The sequence below is a fragment of the Pongo abelii genome, chromosome 4, assembly GCF_028885655.2.
Source record: "Pongo abelii isolate AG06213 chromosome 4, NHGRI_mPonAbe1-v2.0_pri, whole genome shotgun sequence".
NCBI classification, from domain to species: Eukaryota; Metazoa; Chordata; class Mammalia; order Primates; family Hominidae; genus Pongo; species Pongo abelii.
Window position 1 is genome coordinate 143,730,420 of NC_071989.2, and position 21,339 is coordinate 143,751,758.

The 21,339-nt window shown below is 48.0% G+C and overlaps 1 protein-coding gene across 4 annotated transcripts in view; it reads right to left on the reverse strand.

The window, feature by feature from the left end:
- The window catches only part of LOC100439088 (core histone macro-H2A.1), a 70,137-nt gene that overhangs the window by 33,667 nt on the left and 15,131 nt on the right, over positions 1 to 21,339 (reverse strand). For all 4 annotated transcript variants that reach the window (XM_024246877.3, XM_024246876.3, XM_024246875.3 and 1 more), the window contains exons 3-4: positions 1,944 to 2,050; positions 1,314 to 1,511 (exon numbers count right to left, since the gene is read on the reverse strand). In XM_024246877.3, the coding sequence (XP_024102645.1) occupies positions 1,314 to 1,511; positions 1,944 to 2,050 (305 nt within the window). The remainder of the gene's footprint in view (positions 1 to 1,313; positions 1,512 to 1,943; positions 2,051 to 21,339) is intronic.

A 21,339-nucleotide genomic window follows, 5' to 3' on the forward strand; every position in this document is an offset into this window, starting at 1 on the left:
TTCTGGGCCTAAGGGTGGGTGGCATGTTGGCAACAGGAATTTAGATTTTGTGCATGCAAAGAAATACAGCCTCTTCCACCTCAACTAAAGAAAGCTCCACAAACAGTGTGGATGCAAGAAGGTTGGGGGTCACAGAAGATGTCCCTGCATGCGGGTCAAAGCCAGTCTGCCTGAGGCACAGGCAGGCTCAAAGGAGAGGACATGCTGACAGGACAGGAGGAGCTCTGTTCACCTGGTCACAGCTCCTTGAGCCTGTCCTGGGAAGGTGTCCTCACTGTCTCACTCAGGTGAGAGGATTTGGGCTCACGTAGGAAGAACTTCCTGACACTGCATCATTAGATTCCACAGGGCATTTCCAGGGACTTCTTATTGAGGGTCTTGCAAAATACAGAGGTCACCTTCTGCCATGGGTAATTTCCTCCTGATCTGGCTGGAGGCCAGGAGGACTCCTTAAGGGGTACCTCAGAGCAGGGCAGCCTCAAGATTCCATTTTCTTAGAGACCAAGCTTTGGTGGCACTGTCCATTGTTTGTTGGCTCTGGAGGCTGTGACAACTGCTGACAAGTAGGACTGGGCAAAGAAGGAACAAAGAAAATGTATCCCAGTTGCCTTGTAGTCTCCAGCTCATGCTCAGACAGGTAAGCACAGCAATCACAGGCCTGGACCTCCGGAGGGTGCTCCTCCACACTGAGGATCATGACCTGGAGTCTGCTGGCCTTTCCACCCAAGATGACATTAGATAACACTAATGAGAGGGTTTCCAGCACCTAGGACCCAGCCAATCCAAGTTAGGCCCAGGAAGAAGCACCTGAGTAATACATCCATTTTCCTCCTTGACTGAGGCAACCATTCTAGAGTGAACTGTCTAGAGCACCCTGATGGAAGACATGCAGCCATGGCAACACGAGAGTTCTGCAACTGAGCATCAGGGCATGCAGGTAGCTGGCCACAGGACTAAACAGTGGCTGTCCCCTAGCACAGGGAAGCCCCCTTCCCACAGGTGTGTGCATCTCCCTGGAAGGGCCAGCTTGGGAGTACTTCCAGCTTGACGCTATCCCTGAAAGCCCACCATCCATCCCCCTTGCCCACAGGGGTTCTGTCCTTCAACTGGGTCCAGACTCTGGGAGGGTCTCCTGACTCTGGCTACTTGTGTTGGACTAGCCCCTCTGGAGTGTAATCAGCTCCTACATGTTCCTCCTTTATTCTCCCATCAGTGGGATGAGCCCACAGGGGGAATGAGGGGGGCGCCCTGGTAACCCTGTTTATCTGTACCCCATCCTAACCCACTTCATACATTCTGGCCAAATCACATACCTTGGATTTCCGGGCCCCTTTCTTGCCTCCTGCTTTTTTAGACACAGGCTTCTTCTGGGATGGAGACTTGGCCTTTTTGGCTGGGGGTGGTGTGATGATGGCTTCCAACTTTCCTTTGGATCCCCGCTTCTTCGCTAGCAACTCGGGGTGGATGTTGGGTAACACACCCCCACTGGCTATGGTGACTCCTTTTAGCAGCTTTCAGGAAAACCAGAATAGCAGATGGTGAGCCAGATACCCTGCTTCTAACCTTCAAGAAGCCAGCCCTGCCCAGGACAGTCTTGCTTTGGGTTGGTGCAGCTCCTTCCTCCATGGCATCCTCCATGAGGATGCTGCCAGGACTCAGGCTCACTGCTCAGGGATCCAGTCCCTAGAGTCCCTCACTCAAATGGAATTTAGGTCATCTCTCTCCTTTCGGGAGAGCCAAATACCTTGTTTTATCCTGCTTCCCCCAACACTCCCAATAAGGCCTTGGGGAAAAACTGCCATGGGAGGCAGGGAAGCTGCTAATTAATCCAAAAGGCAGTCCACACCTTTCATAACCAGCCAACACCAAAGCCTCTCAGCTATGTTTCTTGGGCAGTATGACCACCTGCTCAAACATCAGTGGGAGATGGGAGAGGCCCATACCTGATTCAGCTCTTCATCATTGGCCACAGCCAGCAGGATGTGCCGGGGTGTGACCCGTCCCTTCTTGTTGTCTCTCGCTGCATTGCCAGCCAGCTCCAGAATCTCCGCTGTGGGGAGCAGAGATGAGTGTATGGTCATGTTAGACGACCATGTGTCCCCGCCCCGATCCCCACATTCACAGTGCCAGGAATGGGCAGAGGCAGCTGCTTCAGGAAGCAGCTACCCTGAGGTGAAAAGCTGTGGGCAGAGTCACAGAGGTGCTGAATGGCAAAGCTGAGTGGGACCTAGGAAGCCCCAGGTCCAATGCCCTTTTTTGGGAGATGAAGGAACTGAAGCTGAGGGAGAAGGGACCAGCTGAAGGTCACTCGGTGAGTGAGTGGGAGGGCTGAGATCTGAATCCAGTTCCAGCTCCCATTTCCCAGAAAGGGTGCTTGCAGTTAGCACTGCAGATGTCACCAGGGCCAAACCCAAAGTCCTCAGTGTGGTCCCTGAGAGTATACCATGCCTGCTTATAGGGTTTCAAGGACAGGATGGCTTGCTATTGAGAAGGCCTGTTAAATCTTTGTTGATTACATCAATGCTGAATGCCTGCACATCTGGATGCAAAACTGGAAGGATGTGACTGAATTCTTTACAAAGTCAATGTCATAAATACATTTTTTAAAGTGTGTGTGTGTAGGGGGGGTTGTTGTAGATTCAAAAAGGCGAAAAAGATGTAACAGCCAAATATAATGTGTCACTCCTTGATGAAATTCTGATTCTTTTAATAAAAGCTAGGAAAGTCATTTTGGAGACAACTGAAGAGCTCTGAATGTGGACTGGGTATCAGACACAGGGGATTATTAATTTTCTTAAGTGTAATAATGGTATTGCCATTCTGTAGGGAGCATCCTTGTTCTTAGGAGATACATGCTGATGTATTTAGGGGTGAAGCATCTTGATGCCTACAACTTGCCCTCCATTCTGAAAAAGCTCTAAGGAATAAAGCAAATATGGCAAAATGTTAACAGTTGTTAAATCTAGGTACATGATTATAAGAACATTCCTCTTTCAAGGAAATTCTGTCATTTGCAACAACATGGATAAACATGGAGGACATTATGCTAAGTGAAATAAGCCAGGCACAGAAGGACAAATATAGCATGAACTCATTTCTATGTGGAATCAGGGACTGGGGGTGGGGTCGGGGTGAATGTTGGTCAAAGGACATAAAGTGTCAGTTAGGCAGAAGTAGCTTTAATGATCTATTGTGCAGAATAGTAACTATAGTTAACAATCATGTATATTTAAAAATTGCTAAAATAATAGATTTTAAAAGTTCTTAACACAAGGAAATAAGTATGTAAGGTGATGAAATAAGTGTATTCTTGACATTCTGTATGTTTGAAGTTTTTCAAAATAAAATGGATGCGAGAAAATAAAAACTAAAAGGGCTATGAACATAACCCATAGTTAGTACTAAGTTAGAGTTGATTTACCTGCCATCTGGGCACAGTCTCATAAGACAAGACAGGTTTTCCACAGCACCAAAGATGGCGGGAATTAGGAAGTACCCTTTGGCAAAACCTGGTTTTCTCCTTGGCATTACTGTTCTCTTGGTAACCTGTCAACCTCATCACTGTCTCCTTGTTTTCTTAGTGAGGCATACGGATAGACCCAGAATGGATCTTATATTCTCCACTTCTGCAATTCTGCCCATACTGGGATGTCATTCTAGGCTACTCTTCTGGGCCCAACTCAAGTCTGACCTCCTCCTGGTACTAAAGAATTTCTAATATTTAGTTATGTTGTAAACACTAGATTTCTCCAGCAACATCAGCACTCAGAATCATTATGAAATAACTAGGAACAAAATTCTAGCTGCATAAAAATCATGTGTTAAAAATTTACGGTATGACACAGGGCATACATTTTTAAGAGGTACTAACAGCTCCACCCAATGCAAAAAACCTGCTATATGTGTGTAAAGCTGAAAAATTGCTTGGCTACTCAAGGAAACTCTCATATTAGCTTTGGGGGCAGGGGCGGGAGGAGATCAGACACACTTGAAATAGCAGGTTTCCCCCTAAATCCAAGGCAGGAATTCCTTTGCTCGGTAATCACCATACTGATGACACACAACTCTGTGCTTGGCAGGAGGGACCCAAGGCACCAGGAGGCCCCTGTCTTCTCAGTGTTCCCAGGCCTGCAGGGCTACACATGCCAGTGATACAGAGAGTGATAAAGAATGCCACAGGGTCCCTTACCTGGGCCTTATACATGTGAGAGCCACAAAACTAAGGCAGGGTGGAAGGCAAGATAGCCAGTGCTTACATGGGATCTGGTGGAGGGGCTCACATTTCCCACTTTCACCCATCAGTCTCCACAAAGCTATTCCCTTCCCTGTACCAGTGTCAGCACAGTTTAGTTTACCAGTGGAGGAGGGAGATGGCCACCCAGCATTTTCACTGAAGCTTCCCTATCATTGATCGTGGTAGTGTCCCAATGCCCAGCAGTGATGGGTCCACCTTGGCCAAGCCAAAAAGGTGCCTGTGATGCCTATGTGACCTTGGGCCCTGGGTACTGTGAATGCAGAAGCGCCTGCCTGGCCAGCCCAGCTTTGCCTTCATTCTCCTGTGTTCATGGATGGGAGAGCACATCCGTAATGCCACTGTCCTGCCCATGGCCCAAGAGGATGCCAAACCAAGAGTCTAAGCCCAACAAGAACACAGAGCCTGGGAGCAATGGAACAGGAAGGAGAGTCAGCCACGATGGGCCCTGGGCAGAATCCTCACGGCAGGAAGGCCTGAGAGGCTTATCAAGCACCACTGAGCTGTAGCCCACTTTGCTGGCTTCCCCTCCCTTCCTCAACCTTCCCCTCCCTTCCTCAACCTTCCCCTTTTGGAGGCCACAGCGAAGTTTTGGGCCATCGGTATCTGCAGAGCCAGAATATACAGGAGGAGGCAGATGGATTACATCTTCTGACCATAATGTGCCAAGAATGCTTTATCTGACCCCTCATTAACAGAGAGGAAGGGAGGGAGAAGGAGAATGCCCACAGTGGTGACCTGTTTTGCTAAGTCCTAAGCCCAACCCTTTGGCAAGAAAATCGTTTGAAGGTACAGTTTCTCAGGAAAGTGGAGGTGGTCTGTTTCCTCTTCCTGCCCAAAACGTTGGAGGAAGGCCCTCCCTGAGAGAAGGCTCAGTGGCCGTTGGTGGTCGGGGAGGAGGGGAGGGATGTGGTCTTTATTTTCTGCAGTGCTGCCTTCACTTTTTTTGTGTGCAGGAAAAATGAGAATGATGGATAAAAAGACCTGAAGAGTGTGGTTGGGCCCCTGACTTGGGTGAGGGCAGGTAGTATGTAAAGAAGAAAAGAAAGCAATAGAGTAGCCCAGAAGTAAGCACATAGGGTTGAGAAACCTGAAAATGGATTCTCCAGGAGCTAGAGGACATTATCCCTGGCTTTGCAAGCTTTACTCCTTTATGCTCTTACTTTGTGACTGAAAAGTTCAGTAGCCTCAGTTTCTCCATTAGAGAAACTTGAAGGACCGTGCTCATGTTTTGCTATTCAACTGGGAATCAGGGATGCCACACTGGACCAACCTGTAAGTGACAGTGAGTAGCAAGGTGGATAAGGAGGGGCAGAAGGAGGAGCATCTCAGCTCCTTGGAAAGAGCTGGGCAGGGATGTCATTCTGTTGCTCCTTTACCAAGGAGCCCCAGAATCCAAGACTCTTCCTTTTTGCAAAACCCCAGCTCATTTTTGATCTGCGCAAGCCAAAATTACTGCCTCTCCATACTCCTACCGCCATAGGGTGGGCCCTCAGCCCTGTGGGTAGGGAGGAGGGATCTGTGTCAAGTAGGGATAACAAAGAGGGGCACAGATTCACCTTCCAGCTAGTTAAGCAAGAGCTTTATCTTCTGTTTACTCTTGCATTTTTTTCAGATGGAGAGTTACCATAGTAACCCCATTGTTAAGGGATACACAAGACAGAGCACCTCAGAATCACACTTTTTATGAGAAGTATGTTCAGTGTCCCACCCCTCTCCTGTGCTGCAGCAACAGAGGGCCGGGGCATTTCACCATGGCCAGGGAAGACGGAGGGTGCCCGACTTAACAAAAGCAGTAACTCAGAGTACACACTCATCCCCTGTCAACCATCAGTAATACCCACCCTCTCATCCTTAGTCCAGGTTTAGAAAAAGCCATCGTAAAGGGCTTTCCTGGCTAAGAAAGAGTTGTCTGCTGCAGAGAGAGTAGAGGTGCAAAATGCCAGCAACTTAACAAGATGGAACGGTTCCCATCTGCTCTCCAGGGCATGTTCCTATTCGAGGGGGTGGGAGGGTGGGGGAAGAGGGTGACTGACTGCTGAGGAATTGGGACAGGGCACACGTCACCAAAGGAGATGTCCTGATGTAGTTTTCTTCCCTGTAAGTGATCCTCTGCTTTGCAATAATATGGAGGGCAAAGTCATGGAGGCCCCAGGCTCAGGGCTGTACAGCAATGCCTGCCTGCCCCCCATGCACACTGGGATGGCCCTCACATTCCCACCAGCAAGGAGGGCTTTCTCCTAGGCTAGAACAGAGCCAACTTCAGCCTCTGCCTCAACCTGAATGGAGCCGATGCCTTCCTACAAGGGGGAGGGTGGGTTCTTGCACTCAATTTATTTCATGTTTTAGAAGGTTTTGTGAGTGTCTAAATGTTTTGTCTGTGGCTGGTCTAAAAGAAAAGCGATTCTGAGAAAGATAACCAGGAAAACACCAGATCTATGGACACAAAAATCCTTTTCTCCAGAGTTTCCAGAGCTCAGCCCTTGGATTCTCCCTTGAAGGGAATTTTCAGGAGCCACAGCCTGGAGGCTGTAACCAAAATAAATGAAGTCCATAAGAAACCACAGGAAGAAACTGGGAAAAGAACAATTAGGAGAAGAAATAGAACCCCTTACCAGGTTCTCCACCCCATCAAGCCAAGTCTTCTCAGTTGGTGACACTCTAAGTTTTGTTACCAATGACCAATACTAGACTGATTTGGGGCCCAAGGTGCTTAGGGTCTGCTCTGAAGAGGACTGTAAGTGTGGTAAAGTTCCCAATTATAAATGGTGCAAAGGGAACAAGTTGAATGGTGAGCAAACTGGCCAGCTCATTAGCTCTTCTAAGATTTTTGTTTTTCAAAACACATAAGCCTCTGGTTCTCACTCCTGGCCAGGGCCAGTCTCTGGCAACTAGTGAGTGGCTGGCACCATCATCTGTAGTGGCCTAGATGATGCAACCATATTCCCTATCCTCAGAGCTGCAAGTCTTGCAGGGACACCCTGGGCCAAACGTTCCCCAGCTTCATTGAACATGACTGTTTTAAGGCCGCTTGTCAAAACTCCCACATCCTTGGATAACAGCATGGTTTGGCAGCCTTTTTGACTACAGACCAGCGATCTGAACATGAATACCTTTGACAGGTCTACTTTCCAAGTTTACCCAGAGACGAAAGGCTTAGGGTCCTTTTTCTTTTTTCCAAATGTCTTGAACTAAAAGGTATCTGTTGTATTGAAGCATTTTGTCTATCTTCCTTCAGCAAGATGAAGTCATGGTTTGCAGAATTAGACTCCTAACAGCTAACAGGTGATGTGCTGAGGCTGAGCCAAACTCTAAACACAGCCCTTGCAATAGGAAAGAGTCAGGGGCTTTAATAGAGCTGTTTGAAGCTCTGTAAAACAGAGCTCATTTAACAAAAGAAATACTGAAAATAACAACCAGAAATCAAAGAAAAGCAAATGTTCACGTAATCCCAAGGAGAAAACATGTTTGCTACAAAGCCAACAACATGACAAGGAATCTGTTTATTGTATTTCTTTCGATTCATCATCCTTCCATCAGCAGTCCTTTGAGTTCAGAACTGTTTTACACCATTCCAGAAGGCCTTAACCCAATCAACCCCAATCGGAAGGTGATTGCTAAGAGCTTCCTGCATTCTGACTACACCATAACCTCCTCCAATTCCCTTGGTGGCTCTGAGTGTTTGCAGCCGCATCCCAGAATCCACTGCCCCCATCCCACCTTTTCAGGAGGTGAGTGGCAGGGTCTGAAGCCTGCCGAGCCATCAGCTCGGAGCTCTGGGCCACAGCAAAGCTCTCTATCTGCTTGTCCCAGGGGCCTCAAAGGAACCAGAATTCCACAGAGAAAATAAAACCTACAGCAGTGATTGAAAGTAGTATTCCAAACATGGTTCCGAGTCTGACACAAACTCATCTACTGTTGCTAAGCCCACTGCAGACTCCTCCGAAAAATCCAGGAGGAGCCAGGGATCTCAGAGACAGCATTTGGTCCAGTCTTCTGCCTTCCCACAAAGTCTCCCAATAAGATGGAAATGCAGCTTAATTTGGGAATCTGTAAACTAAGTTCCACTGACTGGAACTTTCAGCCCTATTTCAAAGTAAAAAATAAATAAGTTTACATTATACATAATAACACAAGGGAGCTATAATTCTTAGCAAACATTACCTTAATCTAACCCACCAACCCAACTCAGTGCCCGAATATCTTCCTTGTCAGGAAGTTTTCCTCTGCCTTCCTCACCTCTGGTGCTGTTTCAGCTACCCGCTCTGTCTGCAGGGGAGGGCAGCAACCGCAAATGGCACTGTGGTGAGAGCCTGGGGTCTGCTGACAGACCGTTGGGGTTTGGATCCCAGCTCCTGCAATTATCTGTAAGATGTGGCCAAGTGCATCTAAGCCTCAGTTTCCTATTCTATACGGGGGAGTGATACCTGAGGTTACCTCTAGGCTTATGAGATTAATGAGTTACCAAGTAAAATGCTTAGTATACTCAGTAAATTCAAGCTACTATTGTTGAGGCTAGAACTGCACTGTTAAAAAAGTGTGACAACCTTGATTACCAGGAGAAAACTGAACTTCCTTTGCCTCGATTTCCTCTATCTATAACTGGATGATTTCGATGGGTGAATTTGTGCCAAAAGGAGGAAAAAAGCAACAGAAAACCTGGTGTTTCCTCTGCCAATAGTTTACTCTTTGCTGTTATGCTTAACAGTTAACATATGTTTGAAAAATGCACTTGAACTTGATTAACCTCGGTGCTGCCAGACCTGCCTTGATGGAACACAGCACCCAGGGCGCCCCAACAAGCATCTCTACCTTGGAATGAGGTCTGGGGCTTTTGTCTGACCCCAGCAGAGCGTGCAGAGCCAGCGGCTCAGGCAGTAGAAGTCAAGGCCCTGGGAAGGAGAAGATTCCTGGGGAGGCCCTGAGAAACCCGTTCTACTCCAAGGCCTGGCTGGCAGCTGGGCAGGACCTCTGACCCACCAATCACTTGCTGTCAAGGACTCTCAATTAAGTTACAAGGAAATGGTTAATATGTATGTTTGTTTTGATAGGGAAAACCACAGCCATTTGTTATTAATTCATCTCAGGAAGGGGTGAACAATCAGCGATGTCTGCTGAAATGAAATGATTTGAAGAGTATAATGTAAAGAGGAAACTCATTTAAGGAGCCCTGTCATGGTACCATTTCCCAGATGGACTCAAAGGGAAAGAGCGAGGAGTAGAACAGTGAGTTTCGTGGGCTGCACTGTGTTGGGGGAGGAGGCGACGTCTGCGATCAGGCTACACATGTTCATCAAGACAGGGGAGCAGCTTTGCCCATTGGGAGCAGAATCAGGGACTTGGTCAGAGGGAGACGTTTTGCTCTACTCCCTTTTGTGCTGTTTGAATTTATCTTTTGCATATTTTCCTTTCAAAATGAAAATAATTATAACACTGGATAGATGAGAAGCTGCAGGCACTTCTGCTATCGGCTGCCCCAGCTGGCCTTTGGTACCACAGATCACAAGCCCCCTTACCCTCATACACTCTGTCCCAGCCTGCTTAATCCTGCTTCTCCCAAAAAACAGTTCTGAGCATGTGAAGACTTTCTAGGTTCTTTTTTCATGGCTGTTTTTAGAGCAGTGTGAGTGTGTCATAGAAAGGGAGGCCCCTGAGAGGGGACTGTAGCTCCTGGGGTCTTTACCAGCCTGGCCTCTGTGCTGTCTGCCCGTGTGGATTCCCGACGCTGAGGGCCGCTTGTCTAAGGATTTGCCTAAGCTCCAACACCTAGGATTCCACCTCCTCTTCGCTAAGGGGACAATGAAAGGACATTGGCCAAAAAGCTTCCCACTCTCCAGCCCTCCTCAGTGCCACTGAGTGACACAAGCTCCCCATACCTGACCGGGTACTGCCCTCTCCGAGGCCTGCTGTGGCTCCTCAGGGCAGCTCTCTGCCCAGTACCTCGCTTGCTCTGCCACTGCTACAGCAGCAGCTCTAACATGCACCAGACCGCCCCTTCCCTGCGGGCCAGCACATGTCACTCCAGGGAACTTCGCCCCTCCTGTGCTCACACCCACCTCCTGCCTGTGTGCTCTAGACTTTCCTCATCCCTGTCCAGGGCTGCCTATCCTTCAAGGCCTATCTTGCAGGACCCCTGTCCTCCCTGCCCATACCAGGCCACAGGAATGTCTCTGGCAATCACCCATGACTGTTGCAGAGTCTGTCCCCTCAGGCTGTGTCTTCATCGAGCCAGCCCTGGGGACCAGACATTTACCAGTCTTCCTGAGGTGTCCGGTGGCTGCTTCAAGACAAAGGAAATGCCAAGTGGATGAAGTGCTCTGGGGTCCAATTCCTCTGACTGCTAAGGTTTCTGTGCTGTGTGACTTTGGCGAAGTTACTTAAACTCTGAGCCTCAATTTGTTCCTTAAGAAAGCTAGGTGGTTTGAGGATTCAATGAGTTACCAAATGTAAAGCATTTAATCAGTGCCTAGCACACAGTAACTGTTCAACATACGGCAGATGTTTTGGAACTTAACTGTTCCACCTTTACCTCGAATTCAGAGCACTTCCCTCCAAGTCCCTAAAACTAGTATTACAAGCCACAGTTAGAATATGAATTAGAGACTGCCAGGGCCTGGGGTGGGAGTGAAAGGGCAAGAAAAACAATGCTACTCAAGTTAAGTACCCTCATTTTCTGAATGAACAGCAGATATTGACTTTTAGCAGTCAATACTCAGATTTATAGAGGCAACATAAATGTGAACCAAAGACTACCTCAGCTACCAGTTACCACAAGGAGCATCAATCAGAATATCGATGGCAAGGGAAACCAACACATTAGCCATTTCCAGAGGCCTTGGGTTTGTTTTCACATGGCTCCCACAGCTCTGCAGGGAACGTGCCTTCTATAAAATCCCAGAGTGTCCCCTGGAGGCAAATGGGGTGATGTCAACCCCGTGAGAGGATATCTCAGCACCAGGCGCTACTATTGGCCTCTAAAGAGCCCAGCACTGGGTGCCAGGGAACCCACACGTTCTAGCCACTAAATGGAAGATGCACTTGCCTAAAAAGGAAGCAGGTGGGGTGGGAAGAGGAGGAAGAAAGGGAGGGATCCAGGGTCAGAGCGTTAGGCTGAGTGGAGCAGCCTGGCAAACCCAAAGAGGTTTTATGTCATCTTCTTGGCAACCAGAACTGGAAGAGGGTGGTGGGAAGAGACAGAGGGAGGCTGACTATGATTAATACCCTTTGGGTTTGTCTTCTTGCTAGAGTTTATTTATAGCTCTGAGGAGTGGCTCTTTGCTTTCAGGAGATTTTACTCTGGGTTGACTTGACTAGACATAGAAGCCGTCAGGCAGGAGAAAGCAAGCAAAAACACTGTAAATATGTTCTATTGGTTGCTGATATTTTAACAGGAAGACAGTGGGAGAGAAGACATTTGTGGAATTCTTACCTACTTCCTTCTCCTTTCAGTGACAAAGTGTTAATAGCTCTTTTAGAAGCCCGTCCTGATGGTCATCCACGGAGGACACCTGGGATGCTGGGTCCCACTCCTGGGACATTGCTATCTCTAATCAGCTGGGCAGCTCCTGACTTCCTCTGCTTTTCAAGATATTGCCGAGACCTCCTCCGTGGCTTTTTTTGGCAGACATGAGGATCAGCCCTTGCTACATTTCTAACATCCTCCTGTTTGCCAGCAACAGCTGCCCTGCTGCGTACCTCCCCTCATACAGGTGTGGCCCACTCTGCCCCCGTGTTAATCCTAATCATGCTTCATTTAAAAATCCAGGGGTCTAGTTTAATTTTCATCCTCATCAATTTCCTGGTAGCATCTGACATTACCAATACTCCCTTCCCCTGAAACTCATCATTCCTCTAACTGGTCTTCTTAGCCTTCAATAAAAAACTATTTACCATGTAGCTGCGGAATATCTGGCTTTGTGCTGGGAGCTGTATACAAAGGTGAGGGAGGGGTGGGGAAGGCCTGGGATCACTAATGTGGCTCTGATGTGAGGCACGTCATAGGTACCCTACAAATCTGTGGAAATCAACCATGATTCTTTTGACCCCAGCACCCCGCTTGGGACTTTGCACCTAACTCTTTCACAAATCAATCATTCCAAATGAATTACTAAACAAGTGAACCAAGCACTGCAGTGGTCAGTGGTGATTAAGGATGGCAGTGAAGGAAGGTTCTCCAAGGCTCAGGCCTAGTTTCATGTTTTAGAACACACACTTGGGTTCCGTAGCAGGCAGCATGAACTATAAAGCTATCATCCCAGGGAACGCAGCCCCAGGCTGGGCCCAGGATCCAGACAGGCCTCAACTCACAGTCCCATGTCAGCCTTGAGGTTAGCTGAGGGGTCTAGGGGTGTTGAGGGATTAAAGGAGATCAAAGATCCTCATATTCTCCCAAGATCTTGGCCCAAATATAAATAAGACAGCCTGTGCATACTAGATGTGCCCATTATCCTTTGGTTTCCTGTATTTTTGCATTTTATTTTCTAGATTTATTTTTAAATAAAAAGGGAAAAGATTATCTTTTAAAAGATATATAACATATATAAGAACTAGTAACATGGATTATCTCCTGGGAAGAGAACTGGAAATGCAAAAGAGCCGGAAGGGCAATGCATGTCTCACTGTATATCCTTTGACAGCATGTGAATTTTACCATTGGTGTTATTACTTATTAGAGAAAAGAGGTTCAACAAAAGTAAAACGACAAAGACCTACTGGATATGGGAAATAAGTATACAACAAGACAAACAGATAAAGCAGAAAATAAAAGTCCAGAAATAGCCCTAATTGTATCTAGAAATTTCATGTCTGATAAAGGTGGCATCTCAGATCACCAGGAAAAAGATGAAATATTCAATTGTGTTTGGATAACTGGATAACCATGTGAAATAAAATTAACTTGATCTCTGTCTCCTACCATATAACATGGTAAATTCCAAATAGGTCAAAGTATAAATGTGAAAAAATATAAAAATATTGAGCAAAAGCATGAAGAAAAGTCTTTATAGTTTTGGAAGCAGGTAGGCTTCCAGCAGAAATAGATGCAAAGACTCCACATATTAGAATTATTTAAATTATGAATATAAAATAATCATGTGAAATATATTTAAATAAAACTTAAAATGAAGAGAAAAAAAGATGATAAAGAATGGCCAAGCATTAGCCAGGCACAGTGGCATGCACCTATAGTCTCAGCTACTCAGGAGGCTGAGGTGGGAGGCTCACTTGAGCCCAGAAGATGGAGGCTGCAGTGAGCCATGATCATGCCAGTGCACTCCAGCCTGGGCAACAGAGTGAGATCCTATTTCAAAAACAAAACAAAACAAAAAGGCCAAGCAGATTCAAAAAAGAATGAAATAGAACTTCTATAAATGAAAATATGACTGAAATTTAAAATTCAGTGACTGAATCTGTTTAATACAGCAGATTAGATACAGCTGGAGAAAGAGTAAACATGGAGATAGTTCTAGAAGACAGATGAAAAGTAATTATCCAGAAAGTAGTCCAGAAAGACATGAATTAAAAACATGATTGAGATTAACAGATACAGAAAAGAGAGTAAAATACTAACGTATGTTTAATTTGTGTTCCATAAGAAGTGACTAGTATAAACTGTTTGAAGAAATGATGGCTGAAAACTTTATAGATGTGACAGACATGTTCAAAAACAGAAGTGGAGGACACTTATCACCAAAAGACCCTCACTAAATAAAATTCTAAAGGATGTACTTCAATAAGAAGTAAATAGATCCCAAATGGAAGGTCTAGATGAAAAGAAGGCACACTTAGTTTTGGTCACACCTTTTTCCTTGCCTGATTCCAGAAACAGGTTTTGTGGTGCTGTGTGCTTGTCCGTTGGCCTAAGCAAAAGCAGAACTCTTCATATGGAACTTGTCTACCAGAAACAGGTTTTGTGGTGGTGTGTGCTTGTCCGTTGGCCCAAGCAAAAGCAGAACCCTTCACATGGAACTTGTCTACCCATCTGCAGACCCTGATGGTAGAAATAACAGTTGCATTTTGCCCTTCAAAGTGATATCATGAGACAGCAGTGAGACTCCTTTGACTTTTGAAGATTTCCAGGCACCATGGCTTATCTTCAAGATAGCAATGAGATTTTCAACAAATGGTGCTAGAACAACTAGACATCCACATGCAAAAAAGCCAAGTCTAGACACAGGCTTTACAAGCTTTACAAAAATTAACTCAAAATGGATCATAGACCTAAATGTAGAATGCAAACCTATAAAAATCCTAGAAGATAACATAGGAGAAAATCTAGATGACTTCGGGTTTGGCAGTAACTTCCTGGACACAACACCAAGGGTACAATCTATACCATAAATAATTACTAAGCTGGTCTTTATGAAAATCAAGCATTTCTACCCTGTAAAGGACATTGTTAGGGGAATGAGAAGACAAGCCATAGAGTGGAAGAAAATATTTGCATGAAGAAGCAATGAGGTCTTTCCCCTCTCAGATCCAAGTATTATAGTCTGACCGCTGGCCTTGGGAGAGCAGAGGAAAATGGGCCCATTGCTTCACAAAATAGGCCCAGATCATGTTTACACTCTCCTGAACAATTTCATGGACTCTTTAGAAGGACCATGAAGAACCAGATAAAAACTGTTTTTGAGCTCTACAGCTGGATTCACATGCCCTGGGAGAAGCATGTTATCAAGCTATGCTGCACCTTCACGTCTTGGGTAAGATAGAGAAGTACTGGTGGAATTCCAGCTCCTGGTGGCTTCCAGGCTCTAGTCTCAAACCCTGAGGCCTGACCCACTTGGGTCTGTTAACTTGCTGGCCATATAATACCACATCATCAGGGAAATGTCAAAGGCACATAGTGTTGAACTGATTCTTTTACAAATGCTCAGTGAATGTTTATCCACCATGGAATCATCTATTCCCCAGGGAGACTGAAGGAAGATTGGCAACTTAGATTATGTGGGGAGCACCTCCTAAAGTACTTCACAATTTGCTTTGTAAGAGTATGCACTGTGATGTTTCTGTGACTGGCCGTCAATGAAGGTCATCAATAGCGTATGTTAATAACAACAAATATTTAGACTAAGGTCTGTCTTTTACACATACACAAAAGGCATTAAGTGTCAGCTGCTAAATCTGGGTAGTGGGATTATGAATGAGTTTTAGTTTCTTAATTTTCAAACAAATTACTCACATAACCAGAAAAGGGAACATGCACTTAAATATAGTCTGCACACTGTGAGTACCCACTGGAGTTTCAACTTCAGTGTTTTTTCTCTAGCTGTAACCCCCTGGCTCCTTAAAATTCTTAATCATCCCTTTCCTGTGTGATGTGGTGTGGTGTGTGTGTGTGTGTTTTAATTTTAGGAAAACAGGGTGAGGGAAGGGCTTTGCAGAACACAGCAAATGCTGTGGCATAAGCCCCAGTGCAGCATGAGTGTTCAAGAAGGTATTAGCAAGCATTAGCTGCATTCTGGCCTGAAGCGTCAGTTAGTCTAAGGGAGGTGCACTCATGCAAACAAGCAAGGATGTGGGAGCTCCTAGAGCCTTGGAGCATCAAAGAGCCAAGCCTGACTGTCCTCTTCTTCCTGCTCTATTTTTAGCTGTCTGAGTCCAGGACACATTTGAGTGTCCCGGACAGGAAGGTGGTAAAGAGATTTGAGACTTATTTTCAAGGTAAGTGACAGAACCAACTGCAGGCTCTGCCTACCTCAATCTTCCAAGCTTGTAGGATTCCTTCCCACATCAGAAATGCCAAGTGAGACGGATGCTGGCTGAAATGAGTATCAGTGTAACAGGATGTGCTGCTGACAGGAACAGGCTCTCTCTACCCACTTCTAGGAGATGGAGGCAGGGATGGGTTGTGGCCCTATGACTACCACCAAAGGGATATGCAACATCTGACCTGAGTTAGAGACTGGAAGTCAAACAAGCTGAAACTTGGGATGAGGACAATCACTTTGTTAGCCAAAACCAGATGGCAAGATGTATTTCTAACAACCATCCCTTTTCCTTGGGGTTTTATTTCAGGATATAGTCAAGCCCAACGGCTGGGCCTCATCCAATCTGTAAAGTGGATAAAGATCACTCATGGGACCCTGCTTCTTCCCCAGGTCAGGAGCTGGCTCCATAAACTGCACAAGGATTGGCCAAGTACCCACAGGCAGCTTCAAATTGGGGCATCTGCTATCAGAGGATGCTGGGTGCCTGTTGGAGGAGTGTGAAGGCTCTGGTCATTGACAAGAGACAGGAAAAGGAATAAGATTACTGGAGACTCCCTTCCTCTCTCATACTTTAACCCTAATGTTAATAGTTAACATCTAGGCACTTACAATGTCCAGGCATGGAATGAGGACTTCACATGCATGCTCTCACATCAGCCTCATAAGAACCTGATGAGACAGTTACTGTGATCCTCATTTCACAGAGTATAAAACCATAGCATGGAGATGTGAGTGACTTGCCTAAGCCACAAGTAAGAAGTGGCAACTCTGGCACCAATGCCTAGACTCTAAACCACCCAGCTCTAGAACACAGTGGACCCCAAGTGGTCCCCAGAGTTGGTCACCAAGGAGATGCCAGTTCCCTGCTTCAGAAGCACCTAGTCCTAGGTTGGCACTGCAGCTCAGCAGTCCTCTTAGCAATCCCTGGGCATCCAGACCCCTCCCATCTCTCCCACAGGGGCCTTTGGAAGGCAGAGGGCCTGGCCCAGCTACTTCAAATGGGCCTCCATGTGGCACATCCCATCACCATGCCTGCAATTGTCATGCCAGGTGTTGGGCTTGACTACATGCCACTCGTAAGAGTCTGGGCCATGCAAAGAAGAAAACAATCCCTTCTTAGGAACTTCAGTGACACCTAAACAAGCAGGGCCAGCTCTGGCAACTGGTTAACAAGCATTCTCCAGAAAGCATTTCCTGACACCCACTTGTGGTCCTGTTTCCCCCCTTGCAGCACGGGTGGTCCTGCATCACCACAGCCTTTCTCTTGCCTATACCTGTTTCTGGACAGGAAGCCCTTTGGGGGTGGGGATGGGTTGGTGTGTAGCTGTGCAAGGGACCTCACAGCTCTCAGCAAGGAGAGCTTGAGTGGGTGGGACTTCCCTCAGATGTCTGCCTAGTGTTGGAACACAATGTCGGGGTCACATCCTTGACCACACCCTAAGCTGCTTGAAGGCTGGTACTCCAGTTTCTCCCTCTCTCTGTAGCTTCCCCATGTTCTGGGAAGGGGCTGGCCTGGCACCCAGCAGGTGCATCAAGACAGATAAGTGGTTGGCAGAGCCCCTCTCCCAGTTCTTGTGGGGCTGGCTGGCACCTCTCCAGGGCTCAGCTGATTTCTCCTCCTCAGAGAAGCCTTTCCTGGCCAGCTCATCTCCAAGCCCCCAAGCAGCCTGGACCCTCGTTTGGCCTGCTTTCACTCCTTGCAACACTTTCAGTCTCTAAACTATCTAGGTTGGCTGGCTGTCTTTTCCAGACAAGAGTGTGAGCTCTAGGAAGCAGAGGCCACTCTGCCCTGATCACTCCTGCACTCTCACACAGAGCCTAGCACGGTGCCTGGCAGACAGCATGTGGAGTGAATGAGAAAAGGCCTTTAGGGAAACAAAAGTGAAGAGGAGAACAGAAAGAGGGCCTGGACACACTTCCTTCTCACTCAAGGGCCAAAAAACAAAGTTCTAAGTGGGTGGATACCCAGAATGTCTAACATCCACATGCTTCCACATCCCCGCCCAATCGGCTAAGGGTTGGTCACCTTCTGAGGATAGTCAGTGTGGTTGTGTGGCACCGTTCTAAGGAGTGGAACAGAGCAGCATTCTTACTAGACATGGCCCCAGAGTCTGGCTCCTCTCCCATCACAAAACAGGACATAAGTAACCACAGCAGTGACTGGGCATGCACTAACTGCTCAGGACATCCTCCTAAGGTCAGTTGGGCCTGGTTCCATGTTAGGGGCAGGCATGGTCATGCCAATGACTCAGTGCCGCATGCAGGCAGAGGAAATGCTTCAGATTCAGCCAACTATAGCCCTGCTGGAAGGTCTTCATAAAATTTAAAAATACATATTATTATTTAATATACAAGAGCTGATGTGGCTGATTCCAGAGTAAGGATCTGCTCTGAGCTACTTTTCCAGTGATAGTGATGGGCTGTCCTGGCCAGTCCTATGCCCCGCTGTGACCTCTCCTACACACCCACAATAGCTGGGGATAGGGATGATGGATGTGTGAGCCACTGAGTCAAGGTCTCTAGCCCCCATGGGAATGGACTGCTGACATCCACCTCAGGAGCACTGGGCTCAGATTCAGAACCAGCTATGCCCAGACCAGGAAAACACAGATTTCTGTGCAGCACCGGTAGTAGTTGCCTGAGATATGACAAAGCAATGGTATTCCCTGTTCATGCCCTTCAAAAAAGAAGAGAAAGCTAGATGGAAGAAATGACACTGAAGTTGTACTTGACCTAATGATGGTGTCTGTGAACACCCCAGGAATGGGCATCATGGCACTCGGGAGCCAGGGGCTACCTGGGTTTGTGTAGCACATTAGCTTTCCCATTATGCGCACAGCCCCTTTGGCCTTCACAACAGCCTGGAGTTGGAGTAGGGACAGTTGACTCCATTTGAGTTGTAAGGAAATTGGGGTCCAGGGAAGTTAGGTGGCTCCCTCTAGGTCACACAGCATGTACACTAACTAGGCAAGAACTAAAATGTCTTCTGTTTCCTATCTAGCAACTTCTCCCAGTCTCCCTGGCTGACTGCCAATGCCATACATAGCTTTCCTGGGTGTGTCACCTAAGTTCTGGGCTTGTTTCCTCATCAACACAGAAGAATCATGCTTAGTTCACATTACCAGGCCTGCCACCTGTAAGAGTCTTTGCTAAGCAGAAAGTCAGAAGTCCCAAAATATGTACAAATACTTAAATCTAACACTATTACTTTTCATGCCGACATGCTTTCAACAGAACACGAAAACTTTACCTTCCTGATGACTGTGTTTGCTATGGGGAAACCGTTGGCCTTGCCTTACTGAGAGAGCAGGGAGTGCAGGAAGCAACCCAGCTCTTCTGCTGCCTGGTTGTATTGCTTTGGGAGAGGTACCCTGTCTTACTGAGTTGCCCCTTTCTGGCTGTAGCAGAGGTGGCTGCAAGAATCAGAGTACTCTTTCGTGATCAGACCCACCTGATCATGTCTCAGGCAATATACAGTAAAAGCATTACGACAGGACAGCAGGATTTGGGTCCCTTCTCAACCCCTTGCAGGCTGTATACAACCCCAGACAAGTCCTTTATGCTTTGAGGCCTGGCTTTCTCATCACTAAAAATGGGGTTAGTCTCCCTCCTTTCCCAGCTGGCCTTGCACAATTGCTGTGAAACCACAAATAAGATTGTATCTGTGAACAGGACCAAGGACCCCTTGGAGAGAAGGCTGAGTCCCAGACTGGGGAAACGGAAGTCCAGGGTAAGGTTGGAATATCTTATTGTGTTAGAAGGCAAGGAAATGTACAGAAATTGATGGAGACATGGCAAAAGGATATCAGAACCAGGTTGAAAATCAAATTTGAGGTGATGTGACCATTAAAGTGAGTAATGAAATGAATATAACTTACTAAATTTTAAAAAATCTGTAAACCAACATTGATACTTAAAAAAAAAAAAAGAGATATAGCTCCTCTCCCTCTCCCTCTCCCTCCTCTCCCTCTCCCTCCTCTCCCTCTCCCTCCTCTCCCTCTCCCTCTCCCTCCCCCTCCTCTCCCTCTCCCTCCTTTCCCTCTCCCTCTCCCTCCTTTCCCTCTCCCTCTCCCTCCTTTCCCTCTCCCTCTCCCTCCTCTCCCTCTCCCTCCTTTCCCTCTCCCTCTCCCTCCTCTCCCTCTCCCTCCTCTCCCTCTCCCTCCTTTCCCTCTCCCTCTCCCTCCTCTCCCTCCTCTCCCTCCTCTCCCTCTCCCTCCTCTCCCTCTCCCTCTCCCTCCTCTCCCTCTCCCTCCTCTCCCTCTCCCTCTCCCTCCTCTCCCTCTCCCTCCTCTCCCTCCTCTCCCTCTCCCTCCTCTCCCTCTCCCTCCTCTCCCTCTCCCTCCTCTCCCTCTCCCTCCTCTCCCTCTCCCTCCTCTCCCTCTCCCTCTCCTCTCCCTCTCCCTCTCCTCTCCCCCTCCCTCTCCCTCTCCCTTCTCTCCCTCTCCCTCCTCTCCCTCCTCTCCCTCCTCTCCCTCTCCCTCTCCCCTTTCTTCGGTCTCCCTCTGTTGCCGAAGCTGGACTGTGCTGCCGTGATCTCGGCTCGCTACAACCTCCCTGCCTCGGGCTCCTGTAACTCTCTTGCCTTGGCCTGCCGGGTGCCTGGGATTGCAGGCGCGCGCCGCCACGCCTGAATGGTTTTTGTGTTTTTGGTGGAGACAAGGTTTCGCCGTGTTGACCGGGCTGGTCTCCAGCTCCTGGCCTCGAGTGATCTGCCTGCCTCGGCCTCCCGAGGTGCTGGGATTGCAGACGGAGTTTCGCTCACTCAATGCTCAATGGTGCTCAGCCTGGAGTGCAGTGGCGTGATCTCGGCTCGCTACAACCTCCACCTACCAGCCTCCTGCCTTGGCCTCTTAAACTGCTAAGATTACAGCCTCTGCCCTGCCGCCACCCCGTCTAGGAAGTGAGGAGCGTCTCTGCCTGGCCGCCCATCGTCTGGGATGTGAGGAGCCCCTCTGCCCAGCCGCCCCATCTGGGAAGTGAGGAGCTCCTCTGCCCGGCCGCCATCCCGTATAGGAAGTGAGGAACGTCTCTGCCCGGCCGCCCATCGTCTGGGAAGTGAGGAGCGCCTCTGCCCGGCCGCCCCGTCTGGGAGGTGAGGAGTGCCTCTGCCCGGCCGCCACCCCGTCTGGGAGGAAGTGAGGAGCACCTCTGCCCGGCTGCCCCGTCTGGGAGATGAGGAGCACCTCTGCCCGGCCGCCCCATCTGGGAAGTGAGGAGCACCTCTGCCCGGCCGCCCCGTCTGGGAAGTGAGGAGCGCCTCTGCCCGGCCGCCCTGTCTGGGAAGTGAGGAGCGCCTCTGCCCGGCCGCCCCGTCTGGGAGATGAGGAGCACCTCTGCCCGGCCGCCCCGTCTGGGAGGTGAGGAGCGCCTCTGCCTGGC